The sequence below is a fragment of the Notechis scutatus genome, chromosome 9 (genome assembly GCF_049901735.1).
Source record: "Notechis scutatus isolate UNSWTSFEM ecotype Mainland chromosome 9, rNotScu1.2, whole genome shotgun sequence".
Taxonomy (NCBI): domain Eukaryota; kingdom Metazoa; phylum Chordata; class Lepidosauria; order Squamata; family Elapidae; genus Notechis; species Notechis scutatus.
Window position 1 is genome coordinate 10611331 of NC_142017.1, and position 21282 is coordinate 10632612.

The 21282-nt window shown below is 43.0% G+C and overlaps 1 protein-coding gene across 1 annotated transcript; it reads left to right on the forward strand.

Annotated features, from left to right (window-relative positions):
• The first annotated feature begins 190 nt into the window (after positions 1-190).
• On the forward strand, positions 191-20274 carry CTCF (CCCTC-binding factor). Its single transcript, XM_087971545.1, is given in 13 exon segments — positions 191-1071; positions 5306-5425; positions 6685-7474; positions 8620-8790; positions 9724-9857; positions 12913-13033; positions 14612-14629; positions 14632-14757; positions 15071-15231; positions 15349-15531; positions 16562-16697; positions 17354-17518; positions 18534-20274. Coding segments are annotated over 12 exon segments (2190 nt in total). The 5' UTR covers positions 191-1071; positions 5306-5422; the 3' UTR covers positions 18716-20274.
• The last annotated feature ends 1008 nt before the right edge of the window (positions 20275-21282 follow it).

Genomic DNA, 21282 nt, shown 5'->3' on the forward strand with positions numbered 1-21282 from the left:
AGCTGCAGCGCCATGCAGCGCGGGCGAGCGCCAGGCGGGGACGCCCGAGCTCGCCCCGCCGCCGGGCTCGCCTGCCTCTCCCGCCCCTCCCCCGCCTCTCGCCCCGCGACCCCCGAGGGGAGACGGGCAGCGGACGGGACGAGAAGGCTCTCCCTCCTCCCTGACCCAGCCACGCCGATGAACCCCGGATCTTCTCCCTTCCGGGCCCCCCATGGGCAGCTCTGGCTCTCCCCGCCGCCCCCTCCTCGATTCGGATCTGCTGGGTCTGCCTTTCCTCGATTCGGATCTATGGAGTCTGCATTGGCTCAGTGAGGATCCCTCGGATCTGCCTTTCCTTCCCTCGGATCCCTTGGGTCCGCATTTCCCCCATTAGGAACGGTTGGATCTGCCTTTCCCCATTAGGATCCATTGGATCTGCCTTTCCTCGGTTCGGATCCGGTGGGTCTGCATTTCAGGCAGCCGGGAAATGGAGGCCAGGCACAGGCGGCTGCTGCTGCTGCTGCTGGGTTTTTTTCTCTCTCTCTCTGCCCATCTTGGTGCCATATGTTCCCGGGGTTTAATGCTGGCAGCCTTGAAATTTGCGACTCCCCCCCCCCCCCCCCCTCTTTCTGCTTTGATATTAGGGAAGGAATTGATCCCAGTGGGTAGAAATGCACCTATTTTATTTTATTTATTTTACACCCCGTTTTGGGCTGCCTTGCTTTCTGGATTGGAAGGTTTGACAGTTGAGGAGGAAGGAAGCGGATGCCCCACCAGGGAGCAGCTGGTGGTGGTGGAAAGTTGGTAGGCCTGCTGCTGACTCTCTTCCTCAAATTAGGCAAGGGCAAGATCAGAGATAATAGCCCAAGAGCGGTTTGTAATAAATAGGAGAAGCTGGGCAGGATCAGACCGAAGGCCTCTTTTAAGTCTTGTTTTCGCAAAAGCCAACCGGTTGCTTCTGGGAAAAACTCATGAGAAGGATGGAGGGCAAATGCCTCTGATTAAATCTTGGGTTACATCACAGGCTTGCTTTGCTCTGAGACGCAAAGGTGCTCCTCTGTGTTCAAAAGCAGTTATTTCCAGTTTTAACAGGTATCTGATTTAGAATTATAAAAACACTACCTTGAATATTTTTAGGCTGTAAGTTAAATGTAGTGTGAATTTAATATCTTTCAGTATGACTGCAAATATCTCTTGATTGAGGGAATTTGAGCCCTAGTATATTGGTCTACAAGATAATTTCTAGATTAGATAGTAGAAATCCCGCCCTGCATAAAATTCTGTTAATATATTTAGGGCAAAATTGGGCTTTGATTGGTTTTGTGCATGTTAGTCAACATGTGCCAAAATCGAGTATTACTGTCTTCACCATTAGCACAAAACATTTGCACATAATGAACATGTGACTAAGACTGATGACCTAATCTGTACCTTATGTTGCTAAAACGTATTAGGAGAAAACCTGAATTAAGCCAAGCCATGGTGGGTGGAAGAGATCATTGTGGATGGGTCTGTGTGATAATAACCATGGCACATAGAATACTCTGAATTGAAATGAAAAAAGTAGGTGTGTGAGCTGAATGGCATAAATAGTATTAAAACCAAAGGGAAAATGAAATACGCTGTGGATTGAACATATGATTACATGCAGGGAAGTGAAGGGTTAGGTGTGTTAAATGAATGAAAAGGTTAAAGTAAGTATCAGTATGGACAGAAGTTATTGGACTTGTCCAGGTTACTCATGAAAGTAGGGATCCATAGATTGGTGGTGGATATTCATTAAAGCAGCACCTTCAACAGGTTTTTGACAGTGGGGACAATTGCTATTTTACCCTGAGGGTTACAATTCTACTTACAATTCTTACATATAAAAACCAGTTAAGGGTTTCCAAAATATAATTTTAAATAATTATCTTTAGATAATTTTATGTAAAGTCTTTTCAGTCAGATAGCTTAGTTATTTGTATTAAAAATACAGTTCTCAAATATCCATTTGTTCAGTCTGTTTACTCAGCTATTCTAAAGTGTGATTCGTTGCCAAAGAACTAAATTGTTCTTTTTATTGTTACACTTGGCTTCTTTTTCATTTTAATCCTTCACCATGAAATAGATGAACCTCATATGATTTTTAAATTACCATTCTGCACTCTTCAACCTAATACTGAATTTTACAAAAAAGTATCTTTAAAACTTAAGTCCACAACATATCTTTATTAGAAGTTCAATAATGTATATGATTTATGGGGGAAATCTTTAAATATTAAATATGTGATGTTGAATATTATGTACCAAGTAATATTATATAAATAGAACCTGACTTACATAGACAGAATCTCTGTCTTTGAGGAATCATTATTCTAGTGTGCATGGTGAGGGTGACTAAAAGAACAATATTGAGAAGTGATCGTATTCCAGATATTAAAGATTGGGTTTTGAAAATCTGTAACTTCTCTGTCTTGGGAAAAGCAATATTTTCTACTAATCAGTATAAATCAATAGGTTCTTTGGCATAGATGTTATGATATTTTATAATTTTTGTATACCGTTAATATAGTATTGAATGTATTTGACAATACTATTATATTGTATTTTTGTAAAAACAGTGACTAGTTTAATATATACCCTGTTTCTCCAACAATATGGCCTCCCCCAATAGGAAGTCCCAGCATGTTTTATAGGCATGAAATGAAATTAAGGCCCTCCCCCCAAATTAAGGCCTATATTAAAACATGCGAAATGGGGGGAAATGGTGGGTGGGCTTGCTATTAGGAAGTACTTTTGTTGCACACCCGGATATGGTGCTGCCTGCGTTGACCCCGATACAAAGTGCCCCAGCGCCGAGGTCAACATTCAAGCCCTCGCTGCCTGCCCTAAGATGCAAGGGGGGGAATTAAGTCACCCCCGAAAAGACGGCCTAGCCGTCTTTTCGGGGCTCAAAAAAAAAAAAAGACCCGGCTTTATTATATGAGAAACACGGTAGAATGTAGATATGTTTGCTTTCTTTTCCTTGTCTTTTTATCATTTTTATCTAGTGTTTGCTTTACTTTTGTTATGGTTATGTATCTTGGTAGTTTGCTTATATTCTGTATCCTATCCTTTCAATAAAGAATTTTTAAAAACACACAAGAACAAAAGGTTAGGGCTTGGTTAAAGTTTGGAAGCGATTGAATCAGCATAGCAAGTATTACATGACTTCTATATTACTACAACAAATAAGAGTTTTGACCTGCATTGCAGTTTCATTGATTTAGAGGGGGCTAATTCCTTACTACATTTTGCTGAATGGTTTACAATATTGGAGATACTTTCTTCCTGTGACCTGATATTAGCAGCATACTGTGAAATATGATTCAGAATTACCAACTGTTATGTTCTGCCTCGCTTTGGAAATAATCTCCTGGGTTTTGTGTAGGCCTTTAAAATCCCTGAGCTCTCCTGTCAATTGGCTAACTTAACTGCATTCACCCTGCCATGGAATCAGATCCTTATCTAGTCTTACATTCAGTGTCTGGATTTATCTAGTATCCATCTGTACTTCTAACATAATTGTGTTGGCTTTTCATTTAGCAGCTCTGCAAAAGACTGAATGTACCTCTGAGTGTTTCTGACAGGACTTGATGTATTAATTGAAATATTCTGAATTCTTTTGAGCCATAAATAATATTTTAGGAATTTACTGTACAAATATTTGGACTGGAAATGAGATCAATAGTTTAAAATCACATTTAATATTTTATTTTAAGGTTTTTTAATATATTATTTTACATTATTATATTAAAAGATCCTTTTAAACACATATAAATAACTGCATCGAATTACTGCATGTAAGTCACAGGCAACTTGTACTATTTGGATGGTACAATCAGAACAGATTGATAAATAAATTCTTAGAGTAGAAAACCAATTCAGGCTGTGTCAAGCCCAAAGACACACACACTAAATTACAGGTAGTCCTCGACTTACAACCACAATTGAGCCCAAAATTTCTGTTAAGTTAGATATTTGTTAAGTGAGTTTTGTGCTATTTTACAACTTTTCTTGCCACAGTTGTTAAGTGAATCCCCGCGGTTGTTAAGTTAGTAACATAGTTGTTAAGTGAATCCGAATTTCCCATTGACTTTGTTTGTCAGAAGTTCACAAAAGATGGCTCGTATGACTCCGGGGACATTGCAACCGTCATAAGTGTGAGTCAGTTGCCAAATGCCTGATCACATGATCACAGGGATGCTGCAATGGCCATAAAAGTATGAGAAACGGCCATAAGTCACTTTTTTTCAGTGCTGTTGTAACTTCGGATGGTCACTATGAACTGTTGTAAGTCGAGGACTACCTGCACCATTGGATCCAGTTCTTTTATTTGTTTACAGTAATGGACAAAATCTTGAAGTTGGCAGCCACTTGACGCACTTTGGTAGGGGCGCTATGGCCTCTTCAGTCGCACTTGACCGCTAGGTTCCCTTCAGTAGGTCCCCCATACCAACCATTAGTCTGCCATTGTCCTCTTTAAGGCCCTTAGCCATTGAACCCCTTAATATCGTGGTACTTCTTCAGTGGCCTCCTCTGCTTAGCCTCTTGCCTTCCCTACCAATTCTAGACAGGGAGCCTTGAGGGTACCATAGTTTAAAATGGTGCACCTTCAGGCAAGTTCTCCCTCTGGAAATTCTGGTTTCATCTCCAGCTTAAAGGAACACTGTCAATTTTGTCTTTCGGCTCTAACAAAATATCACTTAATTCTGCTTATTCTTCTTATAAAAACGTATGTTGGCTGCTGAAAAAAAATAGGGAAATGAGTGGCTGGGTGATATTCCTGTCTTTACACCATGCACATTTGTCCTACAAAGTGCTAGAAGTACGATGTTTTTTATTGACATTTGGATTAAGAAAAAAATGAGAATGAAAATACACACCAAATGGAACGTGTGTTTCATTTGGAATATGCATTTTGTTTTGGATGGAATAAACAATGTATCCTTCTTTGGATTGGTTTGGCAGAAATAAGTCATGAAATCTTTTTGTTGTTCCAGGTTTCAGCTGAAAACAAAACCTGCAGGAATTGTAGGTGGAGTAGAGAAAAGATTCAGTGGACAAACACCTGGGGTTTCTGGACACAATTATCTCCCGCTGCTTAGTGACATTTAGAATTATGTTTATTTGAAATAAAGAGTTTTCTATGTATTACGTGGCAGATACTTAATTATAGTTTACATTGATGATCTTGTCCTCTTTTCAAAGCTATCTAAATAGTTATTGCTACTTTTATGTCAATTATTCTTGACCAAAAGTGTATTGTTATTCAGTCTTTTTAAGCCTTTCTTCATCTTTGCAGATAACCAGACCAGGGTACAATGCCTGTGGAGGAACAAGTCATACCAGAATAAGAAAAGAAATTATCTTGGGAGAAAAAGAAAACAAAGAAGATAGTTTATGTGACTGATGTGCCACAATGGTGAGCAGCTGTTATATGGCAAAAGGGATTTACTAAAACAAAAAAAAAAGCTATCTTCAGAGAGGCTTCTTCACAGATCTGAATACTTCTATTTCCATACATTTTTAAAAGACATATCTAGGAATTTAGTTAATACCATAGGAACATTCTATGTTACAATACCAATTTTATGCCTCCCTAGTTCCCTTTGGCGGGAGCTTAGTCATCACCAAAGCAATTCCAAGATCAGAACATTAAAATAAAATGGCATCATCACCCTCTCCTATGCTTAATTCACTCCTTTTCTTAAAAAAAAAAAGAAGCAATTCCCAAAACAAGTCCCCCTTCCAGATGTCTAAGGAATTGGAGGGGTGGGTTGTTTGTTTGTGTGGTTTTTCTTTTTTTTAATTGTGGGTTGCAAAGAAAATAGTCAATTGTGCTTGGTGCAAAAGTTGAATATTAACATTTCTGATTTCTGGGGCTCTTGTCAAGCACGAAGAATCAGGACCACAAGTTAAATTCCAATTAAACTGATTTATTGCCCCTGCCTATACCCAAGAATCTAGTCAACTAATGGTCAGTTCTAAATTGATACTAGATAATAATTAATGTTATTCAAGGGGGTTGTATTTAGATTGCTTGTGGGAACATAACGACTACAGGCTGATTCCTCTCTTGACTCCATCCCCAGTTGTCCTTCTGCAGCTCAGCACATTTCAGTGATCTCCATTCTTGTTCCCTGTACCCAAGAATAGCTTGGGTACAGAGCTATTGTGAGCATGGGTATGGGAAGCGTGTGTTGCTTCTTCCCTCTGTCATTTATCACTTCCCTGTTCCTGTCTACAAACTTGTCTAGTATCTTTTCTAGTTCTCATTGGAGTAAGAGCTGGGATCCTGTAGGGAGGCGCTGCTATGAAACAGATACTGTCGCGTTACTGATCTCTAGTGGTTGGATCCTCTTACTGCAACAGGCACAGGACACTTGAGAAACGTCATTTTTGGAGTGATTATAGCAGTGGTTAACAATACTAGAAGTCTGATCGCTTTTTCCAGCAGCTGCAGTCTCACATTTATCTGGCCCCAATGCTTTAAGGCAGGGGTGTCCAACCTTGGCAACTTTAAGCCTGGAGGACTTCAACTCCCAGAATTCCCCAGCCAGCTTAAAGTTGCCAAGGTTGGACACCCCTGCTTTAAGGGTTCTGAGAATCTGCTGCATTGGTTCATGCCAGGTGCCAAAGCGCATGCTTAAGTGGATTGTTTCCTTTTGTTTTCCCTACCAGGAAGGTGACATGGAAGCAGAAGCAGTTGAAACCATTGGGGAAGAATCCGAAACTTTCATTAAAGGCAAAGAACGGAAGACCTACCAGAGACGCCGGGACGGCGGGCAGGAAGAGGACGTCTGCCCGCTGCCGCCCAGCCAAGCAGATGGGACTGAGGTAGTACAGGAGGTTAACGCCGGGGTTCAGATGGTCATGATGGAACAGCTTGATCCAACGCTGCTTCACATGAAGACGGAAGTCATGGAAGGTACCGTGTCACAAGAAGCCGAAGCCACTGTGGATGACACCCAAATAATCACCCTCCAGGTCGTGAACATGGAAGAACAGCCCATCAACCTGGGCGAGCTCCAGCTTGTCCAAGTGCCCGTCCCAGTGTCCGTCCCTGTCGCTACCACGTCCGTAGAAGAACTTCAGGGGGCCTATGAAAACGAGGTCTCCAAGGGTGGCCTCCAGGAGGGGGAGCCCATGATCTGCCACACGCTCCCTTTGCCCGAAGGCTTCCAGGTAGTCAAGGTTGGGGCCAATGGCGAGGTGGAGACCCTGGAGCAGGAGGAACTTCAGCCTCAGGAGGATCCTAACTGGCAGAAAGACCCAGACTATCAGCCCCCCACCAAAAAGACAAAGAAAACCAAAAAGAGCAAACTCCGTTACACCGAGGAGGGGAAAGACGTGGACGTGTCCGTGTATGATTTTGAAGAGGAGCAGCAGGAGGGCTTGCTTTCGGACGTCAACGCCGAGAAAGTGGTGGGCAACATGAAGCCCCCCAAACCGACAAAAATTAAAAAGAAAGGTACGTTAGGCAGTTGAGCGTGGAGGCTGGGTGGATAGACCTTCGCGGTTTGTGCCGCATATTAATTATCCCACGGCTCTTGAACTATATCCGGGGCAGAGGTTTAATTGATTTAAAAACCCAGCCAGGTTCAGAAAGACTAGCCTTGATGATGGCTTAATTGTGACCTAGGTCTTCCTTGAAAGGTATAATTCTAGGCACAGAGATTCACAGAAGTTGAGTTTCACATTCACATGGATAGATTTCAGGGTAACCAACGCGCCAGATGTGGAAGCCGTAAGCCGTTTCCCCTCAGCAAAGACAAGATTGCTCCCCCAAGTGATTTCTGTTGTGTTTTATGGCCTAGTTAATCAGACATGATATTCTTCCGATTAAAATTGGAATTCCGATTTTTTGGGGAATCGCCCCCCCCCTTTCCCCCCCTTCTTTTCCTCCTTCCCCTCCCCTCGGAGGCCCCGAGTCAGGAGTTGCTACCGCCGGCGCGGCTCTGCGTGGCTCCAGTCCCGCGTTGCCTCAGGAAGGAAAGGCAAAAAGGAAGAGCCGCGGCGGCACTTGCAACGGCAGCAGCGGCTCCTGGTTTTGCCTTTCCCTTCCCGAGGCAACGCGGGACTGGACCGCTGCGAGCCGCGCCGGGGTAGCAACTCCTGACAGCCCACAGCCGGATACCTGAGCGGAGCCGGGCGGGCGGTGCGAGCGGAGGCCACTGAGTGGCAGGAAAAGGGAGCTGGGCAGCGATTTCTTGGCGCGCGGTGGGGGGTCTCTTTTGGCCGGCCCCGATTTTTTTTCAGAGGGAATATCATGCCTGGTTAATGTAGCTGATCCTCTACATCAGGGGTGTCAACCTTGGCAACTTTAAGACTTGTGGACTTCAACTCCCAGAATTCTGGGAGTTGAAGTCCACAAGTCTTAAAGTTGCCAAGGTTGGACACCCCTGCTCTACATTCTGCCCATTAGGCCGAAAGACAGGATACAAATCAAGTTATTGTCCTTGATAACGACTAAAGTTTTCTCTCGGTTCCCTCAAATGCGCTGCTCCCTTTAATTGGGCATATTGTCTGTTAGAAATGAAAATTGGGGGGCGGGGGGGGGGGTGATGGACAGCAGAGGTTTCTGCCTCAGAGCAATGAACATCCTTTTCTGAATAGGGGTGAAGAAGACATTTCAGTGTGAACTATGCAGTTACACCTGCCCCCGGCGTTCGAACCTGGACCGTCACATGAAAAGCCACACGGACGAGAGGCCACACAAGTGCCACCTTTGTGGCAGAGCCTTCCGGACAGTCACACTGCTGAGAAATCACCTCAATACTCACACAGGTACCGTGAAAGGAGACACTGTCGTGCCATTTTCTCATAGGCTCCCTGCAGTGACTGCTGATTTGGGAGGTGCAAGTGGAAGGTTTGATCGAGCCCCTGCTGTGAATGTACGTGCATTTGTGGTGTATCAGAAATATATAGCACATAAATTGTTTTGAGTACCAGTTGCATAAGAAAAGAACATTATCTTGAGCTATATAAGGTGAAGTTAAAGGTTCCCTTTGCACATACGTGCTAGTCATTTCTGGCTCTGGGGGGCAGTGCTCCATTTTCATTACAAAGCCGAAGAGCCAGCGCTGCCAAAGACGTCTCCGTGGTCCATGTGGCCAGCATGGCTAAATGCCAAAGGCGCACAGAACGCTGTTACCTTCCCACCAAAGTGGTCCCTATTTTTCTGCTTGCATGCTTTCAAACTGCTAGGTTGGCAGAAGCTGGGACAAGTAATGGGAGCTCACTCCGTTACGTGGTGCTAGGGATTCGAACTGCTGCCGACCTTTCTGATTGACAAGCTCAGCCACTGAGCCACTGCGTCCCTATAAGATACATATAAATAGTTCTTGGTACCTGCCTTTTAAAACAGGGGTTCCCAACTCCCAGCCTGTGGCCCGGTGCTGGGCCATAGCCCATTCGGAACCAGGCCGCAGAAGGGGTAGGCGAGCGCACATGTGCACGCAAAGCTGAATTTGTGAAAGCGATAATTGTGTGTGAAACCATCCCGTCTCCTCTCCCCTGCCGCTGCTACCGCCAGTCTGCGGAGCTGGAAAGATGGGAGACCGCTGTGTTGAAAATACTTTTACCTGTAATCAGAACACATATTACGTATAAAGTGGTGTCCTTTTAAAATAAAACAGTGCAATTGAGACTCGCATGTTACTGGGAGTCAAATGAAGCTGTTGCCTATTTGAATTTTTTTCAATCTTCGTCATCCATCAGGTACTCGTCCTCACAAGTGCCCTGACTGTGACATGGCCTTTGTGACAAGCGGAGAGTTGGTTCGACATCGTCGCTACAAACACACCCATGAGAAGCCATTCAAGTGTTCCATGTGTGACTACGCCAGCGTGGAGGTGCGTTTCGTGTCTAGTTTGCTATCATTGCTCTGTTCTACGATAGCTACACCAATTTTCCCATTCAGTGTTTTGCTTGGAGCTTTGAAAGAGTTGCCTTCATAGTTAACGTTTGTTTCCGGATCTTAAAAATGTTCAGGTGGGTCCATTGCTCAGGTACACAGAGGTCCTCAAACAAAGTTGCCAAGTTTGGAGACCTCTGAGGTACATTGTGGCTGATAAAAAGTGGAACTTCAAGGCTGCCTCTTTCTGTGTAGAAATGTGTTGCAAATCTACCTTGTTTAATTTCAGTGTCACTTGGAAACCATTTTATGGATTATATAATTTTGCCACATCCAAAGCTAGGATTTCTCAGCACATAGATCTTAAAGCATTAGATTTTGTTCGATTATTTATAAAGTCAAGGGTGAACTGCCTCAATTAGTTATAAATTCTTGTTAACGCTTATTATTTTGACTTAACTCCTTTTATTCTATAGGAATAGAATAGAATAGAATAGAATAGAATAGAATAACAGAGTTGGAAGGGACCTTGAAGGGACCTTGGAGATCTTCTAGTCCAACCCCCTGCCTAGGCAGGAAGCCCTACACCACTTCAGACATGGTTGTCCAACCTCTTTTAAAAACTTCCTGTGTTGGAGCATTCACAACTTCTGGAGGCAAGTTGTTCCACTGACTAATTGTTCTCACTGCCAGGACATTCCTCCTTAGTTCTAAGTTGCTTCTCTCCTTGATTATTTTCCACCCATTGCTTCTTGTCCTGCCCTCAGGTGCTTTGGAGAATAGCTTGACTCCCTCTTCTTTGGGGCAGCCCCTGAGATATTGGAACACAAAACACTCTTGCTCAACCCAGTGGCTTATCATCGTTTTTCACATTTATGACTTATGCAGCATCCCACATGGTCATGTGATCAAAATACATTTGGCAACTGACTCATATTTATGGCAGTTGCAGAGTCCTGAGGTGACGTGATCCCCTTTTGCAACCTTCTCATAAGCAAAGCCAGTGGGCCACCCAGATTCCCTTAACAGCCATGTTACTAATTTAACAACTGCAGGGATTCAGAGTGTAAAATGGGTCAAAACTCATTTAACCGATGTCTCACATACCAACAGAAATTTTGGACTCAATTGTGGTTGTTGTCAACTTGTAAAGCATTCCTATGCCTGTTTTTGAGTTGCCATAAGCGGGGGAGAGGGGGGACCTGAAGGAGCTGTACCAAGCAAGTAAAACCAGAAGTATATTTCACGCTTATCTTACAGAGATTGTAGCTTGGCCTACTGGGTGCTTCATTGGAGAATCTGATTTATGACACACCCAGGGAGGAGTGGGGAAATAGGGTCACAGGTGGCTGTAAATTACGTGTCACAGAATTGGCTTCATATGGGTCAATGCTGAAATGTTGCTCCTAATAAATCTTTTGGATTCTTTTGAAGCTTGGCTTGAGATTCATGATTTAATTAGGGCAATCACCGGAACCCATCTGTAAGTTGAGGACTACCTTTATTTTTAAATTATTGTCGTTTCAGAAAACGTATTGATCAGGAGAAATGCAACAAATCTACTTTGGTATATAAACTGTTATCAAACATCTGCATAATTTCACCCCAGAAGAAATGAACATGTTATCTTTCTGAAATGATCTTTTGGGCTCCGTTAAGGGTTACAGACAACCTTTCAAAATGAAAAGGTTTTATAACAAAGTTGAGTGACAGGCAAGTTTGAGAGAAGAGAAAACACTTTACAAGCCTATAATTGTAACTCTGGATTATTTTCCTGTGGCTGGTTCGTGAGCAGAATTGCTGAGTTCTCCAAATGTGTTTCAACTACTGAAAATGAAATAACATTTCTCGGATGCAGCTATCCACAGAGGAGCTCATAATTCTGGATGCTCTGGTGGTCTTTGGACCCCAGTAGATTTATTTTTATGCCACCGCTTTTCCATATTGAAAATGTTGTGTTGTGTCAGCAACCAGCAGCAGATTAAAACGACTGATAAAATTTAAAACTTATAGTAATAATATTTTTAAAGGTAAAGGGTTCAGACAAGTGCGTTCACATTAAACGTTCAAGCAGAAGACTTTGGCTAAAGAGCTCAAAGTTAAGGTAGCTGCTGAATCCTGAATTTGTGGATCAGAGGGAGAGAGATAATGTTTCAAGGGATAGATTTCCTCACAATCTCTGCCAATTGACTCTTTCAAGAAGCAGCTTTGTCTATTTTTTTAATATTTCATAATTCCAGAGTGCATTTTTACAATATTAATAATTTGGGCTTTTGAATAATCTTAGGTAATCTCTTGCCTGCTTCTATCATTGCAGGCTATAAAGTGCTGCTCCTTCCTTGGGCCATCATAGTCTAAAAGGATCCTCTCTTAAATATGAGCCATTATTGGATAGCTAGGAACTATTTTTTTTTAATATTTCAAGAATACTCCTTTGCGTCACAAAGAATAAATGAAATACTGCATGCTGTTCAGGGGGGGAAAGTTTAAAAGTGGTTTTTAATCCCATTGGACTGGTCTACAAGCCAGTCTTAAAATACTGCAGGTAGTCCTCAACTTACTGATCAGAATTAAGCCCAACATTTATGTCGTTAAGTGAGACATTTGTTAAGTGAATTTTGCCACCTTTCGTGCCTTTCGTGCCACACTTGTTAAGTGAATCACTGCAGTTGTTAAGTAAGCAACACGGTTGTTAAGTGAATCTGGCTTCCCCATGGACTCTGCCTGTCAGAAGGTCGCAAAAGCTGATCACATGAGCCCAGGACACATGTCAAACGTAGTATGAACCACTTGCCAAGCCTCCCAAGTTTGATCACACGACCACTGGGGATGCTGCAATGGTCGTAAGTGTGAAAGACTTCATATGTCACTTTTTTCAGTGCCATTGTAACTTTGAACGGTCTCTAATCAACTGTTGTGAAGTTGAGGATGGCCTGCGTCTGTTTTCCTTATTGAAAGGCCTCTTCGTTTTATCATTCCAGAATGATAAAATTCTTTTTAGCTATAGTGATCTGCGCATTGCTAATCTCCCTTCAATATTCTTTGGGTTTCAGGTTAGCAAGTTGAAACGCCACATTCGTTCTCACACTGGGGAACGCCCATTCCAATGCAGCCTGTGCAGCTACGCCAGCAGAGACACTTACAAGCTGAAGAGGCACATGAGGACCCATTCTGGTACGGGTTGCACTTTGTTAAAAATGACTGAAATGTGCTGAACGCCTTTTCTCTCCCTCCCTCCCCCCCTCTTTCTCTCTCTCTCTCCTCCTCTCCCTCCCCTCTCTCTCTCTCTCTTTCTCCTCTCTTTCTCCCTCCCTCTCTCTTTCTCTCTCGTCCTTTCTTTCTCCCTCCTCTCTCTCTCTCTCTCTGCCTCTCTCTCTCCCTCCCTCTCTCTCTTTCTTCCTCTCTTTCTCTCCTCCTCTCTCTCTTCCTCACTTTCTCCCCTCCTCTCTCTCTTTCTCCCTCTCCCTCCCTCTCTCTCTTTTCTCTCTTCCTTTCTTTTCCCTCCCTCCCTCTCTCTCTTTCTCCCTCTCCCTCCCTTCCTTTCTCTCTCTCTTCCTCTCTTTCTCCCTCCCCTCTCTTCCTCTCTTTCTCCCTCTCCCTCTCTCTCTCTCTTCCTCTCTTTCTCCCTCTGCCTCCCCCTCCTCTTTCTCTTTCTCCTCTGCCTCCCTCTCCTCCTCTCTCTCTCTTTCCTCTCTCTCTTCTCTCTCTCTCTCCCTCCCTCTCTCTCTCTCTCTCTCTCTCTCTTCTCTCTTCTGCCTCTCTCCCCTCTCCCTCCCTCCCTCTCTCTCTCTCTCTTGTGTCCAATTTCTTGATTGTCCTACAACGGGCGGCATTCATTTTAACGTTTCAGGGAGTTTAGGTAACATCTGCCATTGTAAATGAAGCTGCCTATCCCTAAAAGCAACGAGAAAGCCTTTCCAGGTTGCTTTCATGCTTGGTTCTTGATATTTCATACCTTTGTAAAGCATGTTGCAAGCACTGGAAATAGAGGTTCTCTTATAGCAGTTTTACAACATTTATTCTGTATAACTGGAAATGTTTTGCAAGTTAATTAGATTTGGGGACTATTTCCACAATAGATTAAAACAAAATTGCTTTTCTTTCCTTTGTTTGCTTAACTAGGAAGCTCATATTTGTTACAGTACCTACAGTTTGTTTTGGTCAGTTAAGCAGAGTTTGAAATCATGTTTTTGACTTGATTGCAATTATGATACAGTATGATGTGTGAAGCAAGATATGTAGATTTTGCATTTTTATAGATTTCTGTTGTATTCCTAATTTGTGCTCTGCCCAAGATTCTAACCCAGCCTTTCTCAATTGGAAAAGAAAATAATTGTGTGTTGTTGTTTTTACTTTGCATGCTGTGCAACGTTAGCACTCACAATGGTGGGAATTTTTACACATTGTAACTCAACTTACTGATTCTGGTAGCATACTATGGGATGTAGATATCATAATTTTTACTCAGGGGCTCCCTGAGAACTGAAAATAATGTAAAGGATTCCTCCGGGACAAAAAGATTGAGGAAAGCTATAACCAACTGAAATAAATGTAAGAATGTCTAAAAAGGAGAATGGATCAGGAAACTACAAACAAACAGTGCACATGTTGTTTGTCAGCAAAACCTAGTCTTGATTTTGGCTTATATGACAAACTGGGATTAAACCATCTATCCAAGCTCCTCTTCTCTATCCCATAATCCACAATGCCTTCCTCCCCAGAGCTAACCGTTTCTCTCCCTGGTTCCCAAAGGTGAGAAGCCCTACGAGTGTTATGCCATGCTCGCTTCACCCAGAGTGGGACCATGAAGATGCACATCCTGCAGAAGCACACGGAAAATGTGGCTAAGTTCCACTGCCCCCACTGTGACACAGTGATTGCACGAAAGAGCGACTTAGGTGAGCGTTGCGGGAGTTGAGTCTTCTGCGAAAAAGGAGAGGCAGACTCTTTATCAAATTCACCCATCCAGCTTTTCGTGCCTAAGGTGGGACTAGAACTCAGCATTTCAACCCTGGTGCTTCAACCACTAGACCCAGCTGGCTTAGATCCTAGCATTTTTAAACGTTTTTGTCTTCACATCATCAGGCAGGAATCTGGTGGCTCAGTTAAATATAACAATCGGCTACAGGGAAGATGTTTGCATCCCTCAGTCTCCTCCCCAGTTGATGGTGATTTAAAGACGGAGGGTTCCACGTGACTGTCTCTTTCCAGGTGTCCATTTGCGGAAGCAGCATTCCTACATTGAGCAGGGCAAGAAGTGCCGTTACTGTGACGCCGTGTTCCACGAGCGATACGCGCTCATCCAGCACCAGAAGTCTCACAAAAATGAGAAGCGCTTCAAATGCGACCAGTGCGACTATGCGTGCCGACAGGTAAGCATGGACCCTCACAAGGAAACTGGGATCGGTTCATTTACCACCTTTAGGCTACCTGTGGGTCACTGCGTCCCCCCCCCCCCCTTTGATATCCTGCCCTCTGATTCCTCCCAGGAACGGCACATGATCATGCACAAGCGAACCCACACTGGAGAAAAGCCTTACGCCTGCAGCCATTGCGACAAAACCTTCCGCCAGAAGCAGCTGCTTGACATGCACTTCAAGCGCTACCATGATCCCAACTTTGTCCCAGCTGCCTTCGTCTGCTCTAAGTGTGGCAAAACATTCACACGCCGTGTAAGTGCTCAGAACACATGGGAGGATTTTGGGGTGGGAAACAAGTGTTGCAGGGAGCTCCGAATGAAGTACCAGTAAATAAGAGAAGGAGATGGATGGTGTCTTAACGCCAGTGGGTTACCAAAAAACCCCCTGTGTTACGTTTCTGGCAAACAGCCCGAGCTCATGGTCTGTAAACCCTGCTGTGGGAATCATCCGGACGGCGTTTGCCGCTTTTAAAAACGGGGAACTGTTTGAGGGCGGCAAAACTTCAAGGCAAGGATAGGAGAAATGTGGTCTGGACTGTCACAATTTGCCAGCTTTTAATGGCCTTGGAACACAGTGCTGGGAGAGAGGTTTTTTTTCCCCTCCCACTTTTGAAAATTAAGATGAAAGAACAAGGTGGGTGCAAACAAGCCTTGCACATGTTTGAGACACCCTTTCTTTCCTCTTAAAGCTTCTGAAATCCTCTCCCAAATAGGCCCAGCCCTCACCCATTTTTACAGGGGGAGCTTCGCGTGCCACTCGGCGTGGCAGAAAAGAGCCAACAGAAGCTGCACGGTCTTGTTTTATTACACGCTGCTGCCTTCTACTTTTTTTGTGTGGTTGTGTGGGGGTGTCTTTTCTATCCCTTGTCTCAGAAGCTGTGGGACCCATGTTATCTTTGACTCATAACACACATGTTCTTGCAAATTGAAGCAGTTTGATCGGAGGTCAGGTCACGTCAAGCTTGGGTGGCTCTTCCAAAAGCTGACAATGAATGCAGATTCTTTAAAAAAAGGGGGGGGAGATTGTGAGTTCTAGTTCTGCCTTTAAAAATGAGTAACCATGGACCAGTCACTCTCTCTCCCAGCCCAAGGAGGAAAGCAGTGAGGAGCCCCTTCCAAGAAAACTTCAGGGGCTTGTCCAAATAGTTGCCAGGAGTCAAGAATGACCTGAAGGGCAGTTGTTGTTTTTTTAATGAATTTCTTGATTCACTGGGGGAGGTTGTTCAGATACCTCTCATTGCATGCAGCCAACATCTAACATTTGCCTGCCTTTCTATCACCAGAACACAATGGCCAGACATGCAGATAATTGCTTAGGGCCTGATGGGGTTGAAGGAGAGAACGGAGGGGAGCCCAAGAAGGGAAAACGTGGGCGGAAGAGAAAGATGCGCTCCAAGAAAGAGGATTCTTCTGACAGTGGTAAGAAAGAGAACATCTCCAAAAATATTTTAGATCTCCTGACCTTGCTGAATGATTCATAAAGTCACTGCAGGTGTTATCAGCTGTTGCAGAGCACAAAATAGTAACTTGCTAATAGCCACCTCAGCCATTTCAGTTTCTGAACAGTGGCAGAAAAATGTTGATAAGAGTACAGCAAGGATCTTTGGGCAAAAGTTTGAGGGTGGGAGACATTCCTTCTTTTAAGAAAGCTGTTGGTGTATTTGAACTTGTTCAGGGAAAATATTTTCAGAATTGCTTTCTGCCATTCCATTCCATTAATAATTTATCTCATAATAATTGACATATTTCAGTTTAAAACATTCACAGAGTCAAACTAAACATAATCATGGTGTGTTCATACTTGGATGCAAACATATTTACACACACACAGTCATCACTTTTCCATCAAAGCTTTTGCAAGTAACAAAAGTAATTTTCACCCAACTGAAATTTCTGGCAGTGGCACTTTGGCTTCCTTCTGTTGCCCAACCACCTTTTGAATGGAAGGCTCCTTTCTGGTAGAAACATTAACCCAACAGCTTTGCCTCAGGGGAACATAGTTAGGCAGTTGACATTTTATTTTCTTCCTTGTTCATTGCCTTGATTTTTAAAAAAAATCCTTGCTCATAATAAAGAGGAAAATGCTGAACCAGAATTGGATGAGAATGAAGAGGAAGAAGAAACAGCGGTTGAAGTTGAGGCTGAGCCAGAAGTAGAACCTGTGGCCCCAACTCCTCCACCAGCCAAGAAACGGAGAGGACGTCCACCAGGCAAAGCCAACCAACCCAAACAGCCCCAGCGTAAGTTTGCCATTTTTCTACAGATGACTGCAGGGCCCAGTCTTATAAATAAAGAGGAAAGTTAAGTCAGGTGAGATGAGGAGCTTGAAGAGGAGGTATCTTCAGTAAATAACTGGAGGTCTCTGGTGCTGTTTTTGGACCAGATAATACAAGCTACATCTGCATAAGGCCAGCTCAGGTTGAGTATGGGACCTGCGTAATCCCTACTTTTAGTAAGAAGTGCCAAGAAGATTTTGCTGTAGACAGATTTCAAGATACCATGAGTGGAAAGTGCAAGTCAGAATTTACATTCACTGGCTTGTGACTCTCTTTTACTTACTGTAATTAACATTAACCATGGTTTAGGCTTCAGGTTAAACAACACCATAAGCTGTGATTAATCTAAAACCCGGAGCAGAAGCGTTTAGTCTCGAGAAATGCAATAGGACAGGAGGACTCCTCTGGCCATTATTGTGACACTCAACTGTAGTGTCATATGTAGACTTGAAACAGACTTCTCTTGAAAAGAAGGCCCTATCCTTTAGAGCCCACCTTGGCAAATTTAAGGCTTCTGGACTTCAACTGCCAAAATTCCCCAGCCCTATTTTTCTACATCGTGTCATATTGTGTGATTCTTGTGTAACTAAGGCAAGATTCATAGAAATGTGTTGAGTTGGAAGGACTTTTCTGGGTTGATCTAGTCCAGGGGTGTCCAACCTTGACAATATAAGTCTTGTGCACTTCAAGTCCCAGAATTCCCCAGCCACTTTTGCTTTAGATCAGGGTGTCCAACCTTGGCAACTTTAAGACTTGTGGACTTCAACTCCCAGAGTTCCTCAGCCAGCAAAGCTGGCTGAGGAACTCTGGGAGTTGAAGTCCACAAGTCTTAAAGTTGCCAAGGTTGGACACCCTTGCTTTAGATGCTGGGAAATTGCCTAGCAAGGGGCAAACCAGGTCAGTGACTTACAATGATGTCCAGGCAGAACCTGATTTCTCTTCCCTCTCCCTTCTGTTTTGGTTTTATTTTATCCACTAGCTACAGCAATCATTCAGGTGAAAGACCAGAGCACTGGTGCAATTGAAAACATTATTGTGGAAGTGAAGAAGAAGTCGGAAGCAGAGACTGACGGGGCTACTCCAGGAAGTCAGCCAGCAGCCGTGGAAGCGCCCAACGGAGACCTCACCCCAGAGATGATCCTTAGCATGATGGACCGGTGATGGAGGAAGGGTTAACGCTCTTAACTGAACTGGCTCAATCCGTTTTATTTTATTATTTTATTTTCCTTCTTATCTTATTTTCGGCTTTGGGAAATGCATCGTGTTTTTGTTTTTTAAAGACCGTTTTACCAAACAACCTGGGAAACAAAACTTCAAATGATGATAGGATGTGATTTGCCTAGAACATTCTCTTCCCCCCCCCCCCCAACCCACCCCCCTTTATGTTTAATGTTTACCTAACCGGATCATGGAACATGGGGTGATTTTTATTTTTAATTTGCTGGTTGATTTTTCTCAGTTCCCCAAGGGCGTTTTTGCAAATCACTCAATCCAATTAACTGTTAGTGCCAGGCTGTGGTTGGCTTTCTCCGTCTGGACCTCACCCAGACTGTTCTGGAGCTGTTTATGCATTTCTAGAAGCCCACGGCTTCGTTTTTTTTGTTTTTTTTTCTTTCCTCTTGTCTAGAGATTTTTTTAATTGTAAATTCAGACTCAGGAGGGTTGTAAAACTGATATTGCATTTTAGGTTTGCTTTTTCTTACCCGAACCTGCTCCTCCCCAGCGCCACATCAGCACTGTAGGTTCAGCATGCTTTATACCATCATCCCGTCTCTCCCAGATGCTTTGCTGTCTGCAGGGCATCTTTGTAATGATCGAGCTTGTAAATAACTTTTTTTTTTTTTACATTTTAAACTTTTTTTTCCATTTAAGAGGTTTTTTGGGGTGGGGTGGGGCTTATAGTTTGAAAGGAAAAAAAAAAACCTGTCATTTTTAACTATTGCAACTAGGAATTATGCAGGAATTGCTACCGAATGAAATACTGGAACCTATCAAGTCAGTGAGAGAGCGCTACCTGGGTTAAAAGTGGTAGACATCCACACCCCAGCTCAGTTTCTTAGTCCATGAACTTGGTCTCAAAACGTGTGTCCCTTAAAAAGCACCCTTTTGAGTTTCAAGTTGTCATAACTCTTTTCTTTGCTCTCTTTCTCTCTTTCTCTCTCTCTCTCTCTCTCTCTCTCTCTCTCTCTCTCTCTCTCTCTCTCTGTCTCTGTCTCTCTTTCTCTCTTTTTTCACCCCTTCAGGCGTGTGTGTGTTTATGAATTCTGTGTTTAAAAAGCCAAGGTGTTAATTTGTAATAGGGCTTCCCAGCCCCTCAAAACCTAGGGCAGGAAATTTTACTAGGTCAGTGATCATAAAATTTGGGGTTTAATTAAAATTAAAAAAATAAAATAAAGAATAATGTGAAATTTTTTTTAAAAAAAGGATGCCTGTATATCAGACCATCACATGTTAAAAACGCATAAGCTTTTTATAGAGCCTCAGTCTTGCTGATTTCAGAACCAAGAACTTTTGTTCTATGTATCGCTTTTAAGAGAGCTATCAGGTTAGCTATCCAATTCTAGGTTGATGCATTTTTGTACTTAGCTGTACTGTGTGATATTTTTCATTATTTTAGGAAACCAACATGAAACAAAACATCATAAAACGTATAATGGGGTTTGGACTATGGGAAGGAGAATATACTGCTGTACAGCTAATAAATAACAATGATTATCCTCTGTGTGCGTGAGTTTGTGTGTTTTCTACTTTTTGGAGCACTCCCCATTGGAGGGGGTCAATTTTAGTAAACATGGGGTGCCACATCTTATTTTATTTGGGGTAGGAAGGGGAAGGTTTTTCCTATTAAACACTCATTTTTTATACATCTCAATTTGTTGGCAGTTGCTTATGCCTTTAGGGCAGCTTTGTATATACAGTGATGTGAATAAGAGCTGTGCATTTCTAGCTTCTAGCAGTGTTCCATGATTGCATGATATCCATGCCAAAATGTAATTCAGCCTATAGTTTTTTATAAGAAAATAAAATATCTTAATATGTAGGGATCGGCCATAAAATATCAGAGAGGGCCATTGAACCTGCAAACGCCCTTGGATAATTCATGCGAATCTCCATTCAAAAAATAGTTTAAACATTGACAAAACCTTGAGATACTCTTTCATTCTTACCCAAAACTTGCTTGAACATGCCAAAACCTTACAAAATAATAAAAGTATACTAGAGTTCTGGAAATCTCATAAGGCTTTGTGTGCACTTTTTGGGATGCCTATATACACGCAGACTTTGCTTTGGGGCGATTATACTTCCTCAAAACCTTGCTGTCCTTCACAAAAATCCAGTTGCAATTTCTATGCAACTGAAGCTTGTCTGCTATATAGCTTCTTCACTTAAAACTGCTTTCAGGATTTCCTTACTTGAGTTGCACTGGACACGTGTTAATACAGAGGTCTCCCAGCTTGGCGACTTTTAAGACTTATGGACTTCAACTCCCAGTACGGCTGGCTGAGGAATTTTAGGAGTTGAAGTCCACAAGTCTTACAAAGTTGAGAAGCTTGGAGATCCCTGTGTTAATAGACGGCCTATTTTAAGAAAAGGTCGTTTCCCAAGAGTGCTGCAAGTTTCCAATTTTTTTTTTGCTGTCTGGAAGATCTGAGTTGTTTATTCTTTGAACGTGGTAGTCGGAAGAAATACACAAGATCTGTTGTGGACATTGCAAAGCCTAATCAATG